This window comes from Protopterus annectens, chromosome 4.part1 (assembly GCF_019279795.1).
Source record: "Protopterus annectens isolate FY-2018-M chromosome 4.part1, PAN1.0, whole genome shotgun sequence".
Taxonomy (NCBI): Eukaryota; Metazoa; Chordata; order Ceratodontiformes; family Protopteridae; genus Protopterus; species Protopterus annectens.
The window spans coordinates 441730359-441740358 of NC_056734.1; the positions used below are offsets into that span (position 1 = coordinate 441730359).

Sequence of the window (10000 nt, forward strand, 5' to 3'; positions counted from 1 at the left end):
CTCTGATGTCTCCAGCACCCCACTGGAAGTCAGAGAACTGAAATGGCAAATCAGACTAGGGGCAGACAACTTCCCTGGACTTAATGGTAGCCTTAACATTAAATGTATCCTGAAATGGATCCGGTAACTACTCCCTAGTTACCACCCACTACCTCTGAGTCAGCAATGACATCACAGCTAGTATTTATTCTGTTGTTGGAATGCACTTGTTTGATTCTGATGAAGTTCGATTATTTGGAATAAAATTGCGAACGAAAGCGCTCAATCATTGCTCTGAGTCTGTCTAGTTTGTCCTTCCTGCACACAGTGCCTTTCTCAAGGCGCTGCTTAGCCCGTATATCAGTTGTTTCAGTTGTTTCAGTTCAGTTAAGCGCCTATCTTTGGAATATATATATATATATATATATATATATATATATATGTGTATATATATATATATATATATATATATATATATATAGTGTGTGTGTATATATATATATATATATATATATATATATGTGTGTGTGTGTGCGCGTAAATGCACATTTGTTTAATGTGTGTATAGATATATGATAACCTGTGTGTTTATATGTGTGTGTGTGTCTCTCCCTCTCTCTCTCTCTCTCTATATATATATATATATATATATGTATATATATATATATATATATATGTGTGTGTATATATATATATATATATATATATATATATATATATATATATATATATATATATAGAGAGAGAGAGAGAGAGAGAGAGATTTTCAGGAAAAACAGAAAAAAAAAAGTTCCGCTTTTTTTGTTAAAATACCGGAATGGTTCATCATTTCAGTTTAGTCTCTTCACATTTTACACCGAGTGTAATGTAGTCTACCTGGCAGTGTTCAGAAAACTACAATACTTACAGACAGACCTTCTGCAATCGTTTCATGTAATTGTACAAGATTTGCTTCAGAAACCCCCTCATTGTCTGCGTATAGGTGCTTTGCCTTTGCACCTTCTTACTTGCATATGCTAACTCAGGTCACATCTCTGAAGAGAAAAATGAGAAGTAGGCAGCACTGTCAAAGGTGATTTCGTAGTTAATTTATTGGAGATTTATTCTAGCAAGATGTATGTTTTTAGTCATCGGTGTTCCTTTCAATCTAAAATGGCAACTCCATGTTGTGATGTCGAACTAGCATGTTCTTTACTCTTTTCAAACTGTGTAACAAAGAAATCTGCTACTAGAAAAATGTATACGGGTAAGAGGAACAGATGTCCGAATTGTTACCAAGACAAGAGACAGCTGCATCATTGATTTTAAAGGGACCATTCTTATATGGTTCCTGACTTTCTGAATGTTAGTGTAACAATTGTGCCTTCCTACATCTACCTACTTATGGAGTTTTTATTTTTGAATGCTAGTGTTGCAATTAAGAAATGTCAACAGATTGTAGTTTGAGATGTCTTTTGTTGAGCGTAGTCCATTGGCCTCATTTTCTTCCATAAAATAAATGTTTAAGTGTAATTTTGAAGAGATGAATCAAGTAAGTTGAGCCAGTTTGTGACTAAACATTAAAGGCACATGAAAAGTATGTGACCACCCAAGGCACACACATGTGGCAGTGCGCTTCCTAACATTTTTCTGACGTTAGTTTCTAATGTTCTTACAGCTAAGGCTCTAGTAACATTTTATCGGCATGACAGATCTTTATTTTTGACAATTAGTTTATGAAAATGATAAGAATTTTAAGCAAGTAGTATTACTTCAAATATTATTTTGTTCCCCCTATTTATTGTGCACACAGGCAAACACATACTGGCAGTATAATATCCCTGCATAATTTCCTACTTCCAGACTGAGCAGTCTCTCATATTGTCTGTCATGTTGGGGCTATGCTGTAATTTCAGAAGCATACCCCATTCTGTGGAATGCTGTAAACACACTGAGCATTACCGTATGATTTTGAGCACAGCCACTGCATTGTTATGCTTCGTAATGCACTACACATGGTGATATCTCTTTTTGTAAAGTACCCCACTTTGCCATTTGTGGCTTAAAATGTGGAAAAGTGTAGCAAATGCTCTGGGTCTCCAGAACGCACTGATTAATTGCCTGCCCACTAATATGAAAGGATAAAGAGTGCTTTCTGTGTGGAGTCTGTATGTCCTCCCTGCAGTTGGGTGGGCATTGAAAAGACATGCGTAAATGGGCGTGCCTTCGTTGAAGGTTGAACGTCGAGCTGGCACCTCGGTGTTTGTGAAAATCTACTGCCAATCATTAGCGGACCGGAGTTCTGCTGTGGCGACCCATAACCAGGAAAAGCTGAAAGACAACAGCAACAATATGAAAGGATAAATATGATTTTTTAAGACAGATGTAATGTCTTTCATGTTTGAAAAGCTGGACAGTGATGCATATATTTTGTCCTAGTAGTTTGAATGCTTAGCTTCCAAAGGATTAATAAGAACCTGATTTATGCATTTATATTAATATAAGAAAATTTATATAGTGAGCCTTGTGTTTTTTTTTTTTTTTTTTTACTGTCTGCACTTTACTGTACTTGGCTTTTCTTGTTTGCGTGCTTGATTTACGGTTTATGTTTCAAGAGTTTATATGAAATCCTAATGAATTCTGAAAAACAGGTCTGTTAAATTCTACTGAGCAAGACCAATATTTAAACAAATGAGAAGTGTTAATATCTATGATAGTATATTAACTTTAACATGTTGCTGCTAGCTTGCTAAATGCCATCAAAAATTTCAGTTTCAGTTCAGTCTTTCAGATATTTTTCTGGGGTTTGTCACTGACTGACCATATGTGAGCTGAGATTATATCTTGGAGGTTTAAATCTTGTAACTGAGCAAGAAGTTAAAGAAACCAATGCATATATTTGGTAGGGTGGCACACCATTTACTTCAGAATGTTTGCATCTTTGTAACTTGTTAAAAGTTACCATAATGTATAATGTCACTTAAAATTTTCATAAAGAGTTCATGAAGTGGTGACTTAGACCTCCAGACCCCCCTCCAATATAAAGGATATTCCGTCCATATTTGCTAGCTTGTCCAAACATGAAAATCACTTACTGTCATAGTGGAGAAGCCTTTGAGGTCACACCCGAGACACATCTCTTACCCTTCCCCAAATAGTGAACACAAAGAAAGCCTTGCCATTCCTCTCTCTTCTCTGCATGTCCTCTATTGCCTGGGCCTTTAATCAAGACTTTGCTGACAACACCCTTTGTACCACTGAACCATCTAGAGTTACATTTTAGTACTAAATATATACTTGTCTCCTTAAATTACTGCAGGTGTGCATTCTGCCTCATTTTGTATTAAAGGTGCCACTTTGATTAAACAGTCACATTCCTGTTTGCCTGGCTGTTTCACTAAGTCCTTGTTGCAGGCATTTTTCTAAGTACTAACAATGTGTATATATAGTGCTGTGTGGTAAGCTGTTATTACTGTGAAGCAGTACAAAATTTTAGAAATGCACAGTTTTATACATTTGAGTGTTGTCAAAAGTACTTGGTTTCATTGGAGTGTTGGAAGAGCTTCCCAAATTGAAAGATGCTATTCTTAAATGTCAGTGCAACTGGAGAAAGTTTTTGCTGGCTAGCTTTCTTTCTCTTTGTTTATTAACAGCTCTTGAACATTCTACATAAGATTTTATATTTTGTAGATACAACTCAGGATTAAATCATATTAGATAATTAACTGATTTCACTTTCTTCACTTGAAGGAATTTCATATGGCAGAAGACTTCAACCGGATTAACTTTGTCAAGACGTACCCAGGTATGCATTTTTAAGTACTGTTTTTAAGTATTGTTGTGTAAATGTCAAAACATGCATTGTTTCCTTTTAGATTTTTGTCATGTTGAGTTTGCCTGTTGCCATAGCATGCTATATCAGAGATGAATATTTTTTTATTTGCCAGCGCTGAAGACCTATTTGAGATACTACTTTGCCAAAGACAATGCAGTTGAAACCGCATTCTTGTTGCGGTTATCACCTATATGCAGGACATAAAAACTCTCAATACCTGATTTCAAACAGTAATAAACATTCATACCACCTTATTGTAAATGGGATTAAGGTGTATATGAATATTGGTTCCACAGAGTGCTTTGTAAGTATAAATATCTACGTAGCTACTGTTGCATGAAGGAGAAGGTTAGGATTTCAGTTTACACTTCTTTGTATCATTATTTGTTAGTGGGGCAGGGTAGTTGGAGGAGCCAATTTAGCTATGACCCAGCAGCAAGGCAGAAGTGTTACAAAAAAGCAATACATTACATAACAAGTGTAACATTTAAGGTTTACATAGCATAATACAAAGAGCATACATTAGACAGTGACACACTAATAATCACCTATGCAGTAGTGAGTACTCAGTTTAGGAACATGTCTGTTTTCTTTATTAATGACTCGACAGTGCATAGAGTAACCCTTTCTGTTTAGATTAGATTACAAAACTTTGCAGTGAAAATTCTAAACCTTCCAGTCTCTATAAAAGTTGACTAATGAGTGCATTCAGAAGCAGTTTCTGTCAAAGAGCTGCCATTTTTATAGTACCTATGTAAAGAACAGTAGGTGTCCTGTTGTTGTGAGAACGTTGTGGCTATTAAAAAAAAAAATTTGCAATGAGCTAGGACATTAAAGGCCTACCTAGTCTAAAAGAAGTGTGAATCCTTGTGCAGTCAGACTGTTCTCAGGGATATCTTTCTACCAAGGGCTTAAAGCATAAATTAAATGAACAAAAATAAATAAATAAAATGGCAGTCACACAAACTGCTTGCAAAGGAATTAGTGACCACAGCACTCCTGTGGCTTGCTGAAGTTGACCTGATGAGGTTCTGCAATTTGCATTTTCAGTCCAACATCTATTCTTTTCTGGATCCCTTCCTGGCCTAATACCTGTGGATACAGAGTATGAGATTATGCCGTCTGCTGCTGGAAAGCCCTCGGAGGAGGTTTCTGAGACATCTAGTCCAGATGCCGAGTCTCAGGCACTTGCAACAAATGTCTATCCCTCCAGAGTCTTAATGTCCCCCCAAAAAATATATAAATGAGTAGCTGTGCCTACCACTATTCTGTTTGAAAATGGCCAACAGCTATGCATTTTTGTAAAGTTGCATGGGGAAGTAAAAGGGGACAGACCCAGCCAAGTTTGCTGGATGCCTTTATGCCAGCCTTACAGGTTTTTGTCCTGTATCACTTTTGATTATAAAAAGTTTGTGATGGCATGATAGAGGATAACCTCCTTCTCTTGTCATAACCCTGTGTACTATGAGTTGTTCACCCATGAAAGAGAAGGAAGGAATCTACCCATCTGGAAGAGGATTTATCATCATCTTCTCAAACCTGGTTCCCTAACAGGTATGCAACTCTCTTGTGATTGGCTCACACGCATGACAGAGGATAACCTCCTTCTCTTGTCATAACCCTGTGTACTATGAGTTGTTCACCCATGAAAGAGAAGGAAGGAATCTACCCATCTGGAAGAGGATTTATCATCATCTTCTCAAACTTGGTTCCCTAACAGGTATGCAACTCTCTTGTGATTGGCTCACACGCATGATAGAGGATAACCTCCTTCTCTTGTCATAACCCTGTGTACTATGAGTTGTTCACCCATGAAAGAGAAGGAAGGAATTCACCATCTGGAAGAGGATTTATCATCATCTTCTCAAACTTGGTTCCCTAACAGGTATGCAACTCTCTTGTGATTGGCTCACACGTATTATCACTAAGGACTATTCTCATTTATCTCATTTGATGTCCTCATACTTCCCCATATATTAATGCTGCTATCTTTGTAACATAAGCAATTTCAGCCATTATGGTTGCACTTTATCCATAATGCTCTGCTAAGCATAATTCAGTTTTTCCATCCATGTTTTGACATTGTAAATGGTTTCTTGAATGTTGTAGCATATTCTTGAATCTGTAAGTGTGTGTGTGTGTGTGTGTGTGTGTGTGTGTGTGTGTGTGTGTGTGTTGTTTTAAAGTATATTCTTGTATCAATAAATATGTTTTGTTCATTTCTTTTGTGATCCATTGAGATTAGTATGTTAGCCCAGTAAGCAAGTATAAATAAATGAGTGAAACGTCCCAAATGCAAATTACATTTAGGAATAAAAAAGGGAAAAAAAGGATTTTTGCAGGGGAAGCCTCCTGCACAAACGCACCCATGTTACTTCTATACCAATTCAGAGGTTGCATCATTATCGACGACGAGGAAATAAGTGGCAGTTGTTTTTTCTGATAAGCTGGCCTGTCACCCAATAGTGATTGCTCAAATGAGTCTCACAGTCAGTAGTGATTTAAATTTAAACCTGACACCCCCGATCTTTCTCACCTGTGGGTTATGATGCAGAAAATGAGGAAGCCATTTCTTCTGGCTCCTTCCAGGATATTTCCTTTGGGGAAGACTTTCAGACTCTTGAGTGCATTTCAGAAGCATCTCCAAGTCAAAGAGACATTGTCAGGACTTTTTGGTGTGGAGCAACCTCAACACTCAACCAAAAAAGGTGCCTTTCAATAAGTATCTGAGGCTTGACTGCTAGACACCTGCTGCTGGAAACCAGATTCTATACTGTCCAAGAAAGCCTCTAAGCATCTCTCTTAAAAAACCCTAGAGTCTCTCTTTATGCTGCTGTAGATGGTCTGAGACCCCACAGTCTCATCTCAGTAAACTGATAAAGGGGGTCTAAGGTAGTGGCCAAACTTTATACACTTCCAAACAATGAGAGCAGATTCCTTGACTGCACTGGTAAGAAAGTGTTTACATTTTCCACTTTGGTATTCTGGATATGAATGGCCAAATGCACATTTGTCCGGGCAATATTCCTAAGCAAATTGAGGATTGGACTCAAAACATCTCAGATGAGTCACTAAAATTAAGGGTATGCAGGTTAACGGTCTACTTTTAAAAAAGGAGTAAGCATGGCATTAAAATGGGTTATAATGTATTGAATGCCTACAGGAGGGCAAAAGCAACTGGGACAGCAGTCAAGAAGCGTGACTGGCTTAGACCTCAGCTTGTGCCAGAAGATTTGAAGTGGCAGCAAATAGATTCATCTGTGGAGAAAGATTTGCTTTGTAGCCCTTCATTACAGAAACTTCTCAAAACTGGAGAAAAGTGATATAATTGTGAGTAGAAAAAGAAAAACTGCTGCTGTTCTCACCTGTCACAGGATGCAGTAGAAATTGTCTAAGCAGTGGCATTTTTACAGAAGGAAGAGTAGGGCAGTTCATATTAGGTAAAGTGTCCTTTAAAAAAAAAAAGCATGCAGAGGTGACAGAGGTAGGCTAGCAGGCATTAGGTAAGGCATATTTCTCTAATGAATCTAGTGGTCAGTATGGACTATGCTCCCACCTTCCTTCCCTTCTCCTTTCACACATTTTGGATTGCAGACAATCACATTTCTGATAGAACTGCTTCAGTCTGATTTCTGGCAAAACTCTTGACACCAGCCACTTGATTTTCACTACCTTAAATGGTGATTGCTCCAGTTACAGTGTACTTGTGATCTGCAATAAGTTTTAAATATGAATAACGTTCCCTACTCCCCACATGTGGGAGCTCTGCTGCCACACCCTCACACTATAAGTATACGGCCTACAAGATCGCACAAACTCTGAGAAGACGTATTTACTGATACAGGTTGTGTATTCGAGTACCTTGTACTCGTACACAGAGTAGCATTCAGCTGCATGCAAATTAGCCATGAGCATTTGAAGCGTAAGCAAGTAAAAAAACAACCAGACCTTCCTACTAACTCTGCTGGATCAATTTATTTCTTCTTTGGCTGTGGAAAGATTCTTTTGGGAGACAATAGAAAGTATTATGTCGGGTCCTTTGTGTTTCATAGATAGAGCATCCAAGGACGTCTGTCTTGGATTTGTTAACAAATCTGTAAAGATTCAAGATGATGACTGTCCAGTCTCTGTTTCATTTTCCGATCCCAAAAGTGTTCTCTGTCACTTTGGACCAGAAGCATACATGTCAACATTCTGTCCACAAATATGACAGGCACTCCCAGTCTCAAGATGGGTCTGGGCCATTTCTAATTCACTTCTTTGCATTTTAGCCCTTCCAGTAGGCAGGGTTTACCTCTGCACTTTTGCAAGCTGTGATTTGAGCACCACCTCTTTGTGGTGGACCTTCATTACTGCCTTCGTATTCTTCCCATTGGTGATATCTACTGCAGTAGTAATCCCTGTGATGAATATAGTACAGTTGTATTCACTAAAATTGTAGATGTTAAAGTAAAGGGGCCGCTGCTGCAGTGAAGACTCCTGCCATTCAACCCTCTGGGTTAACTGTTTATCCTCATGGAGGAGAAGCATTCTAAACTGTTGTGTATGCATTGTCAGGTGTCTGGATAGACTGGCCTTAAGGGCTAGAATCAGTATTTGATTTTGATAGTCTGGAAGATCCTGTTTCCGAGGCTTTAGGACTTTTTAGGGGCCCATTAGATAAGGTGCTCTAGCACGTGAACATAGGTCCTCATGGACTTTACAGACTTAACCAAGGGCAAGGGGTTCTGCTAGCTAAGACACGCTGATTAATATCTTTCAGCCAGAAAAGAACTGAAAAGTGGTACAGGCTGCTTCTCATTTAAACTGTACTCAGATCGATGGCCTTGGGTGACTGACTTTAACTCATCTGGAGTATCCACTGAAGCTTTGGAAGTCAGATTAGAAAGGCAGATATCTGCTTTAGGCTAAGTCCCGTGGATAAAGAGTTGTACTGCATCAGTGATCCATTTATGTCAGTATCAGTTGAAAGCCACTCTGACAGTTGTACTTCCTGTGTAATGTGCTGTTCAAGTATGCTTCTTCTTTGAGACAGGGTTCTGTAATTGTAGGAATGCTTGCGTCTTCGGGGACACACAGGGTTCCATTCTTGGACCACTGCTTTTTTCTGTTTTCACAAATAACCTACATACTGCCACACTTCACGCTTCCATCATCTAATATGCAGATGATTCTACACCAATATATCCTACCTCCCCCCCCACCCCAGGCACTCCCACAACAAACACAATCCTCTTTTCTTGCTGTTGAAAGTTGGCTCTCTTAATCATAATTAATATTAAATCCCAGTAAAACTCAGCTGATTGTCTTTCCACCCACACAACACTGTACTCGTAACATTAAATTCAAGAGCACCTCCAGTAGTAACACCGTCATATCTCCTGTTAGTCACACCAAACTGCTAGCAGTTACTATTGACAGCAACATGAAATTTGACATTCATATATCCAATACCATAAAGAAAGTGCATAAAAAACTTGCTATGCTATACAGGCCCAAACAATTCTTGACAGACTCTACCAGAGCCACTATTGCATGTACCCATATCATCTCCACTCTTTTGTACGCCTCACCAATATTCACCAATCTCAGAAAATCCGACCTTTCCAACTCGCAAGCGTGTTATAATAAAATCGCCAAATTTGCAACCAATACACCTCACAGAACACACCCACTACACTCCCCTTAAAATACTTAATCGGATGGGACTTCCCAGCCTTATTCTTTATAATCAGCTTTATACTAGCCCACAGACTACTTCACTACCCTAAAAAAACCTTGCTGTACAAAACCTACTTCACCCAAGCACCAAAACTAGAGTCCTGCGATCCAATCAGAAACTCCTATTAGTGGTGACCAAAGCCAGTAATTCCGCAGGTACATCCCTCTATAACAACACTGTTGCCAAACAGTGGAACAGCCTTCTCCCCAGCATCTCAGCCACAGCTTCCTTTGCCTCCTTCAAAAAGGCCGTAAAATCCCACCTACAGCAATCTTGGTTCTGTAACTGTGACAACCCTGATTAATCTATTCTACTTACTACTGCTTTCTTAACACTTCCCTCTCTCCCAGCACTTTACTCCCACTAATGTACCTCTTCCCTTCTCTATCCTACTTTAATTACCCCTGCATCCCACCTTCCTTTGCTAATGTTTATTGCATCCATAGCCTGAAGTCCACCTTCTTTAACCCGACTCTGTAATTGTG

The 10000-nt window shown here is 38.7% G+C and overlaps 1 protein-coding gene across 2 annotated transcripts in view; it reads left to right on the forward strand.

Moving 5' to 3' along the window:
- Window positions 1-10000, forward strand: part of WDFY1 (WD repeat and FYVE domain containing 1) — a 954352-nt gene that overhangs the window by 403447 nt on the left and 540905 nt on the right. For both annotated transcript variants that reach the window (XM_044070252.1, XM_044070253.1), the window contains exon 4: window positions 3709-3763. In XM_044070252.1, coding sequence (XP_043926187.1) covers window positions 3709-3763 — 55 coding nt within the window. The remainder of the gene's footprint in view (window positions 1-3708; window positions 3764-10000) is intronic.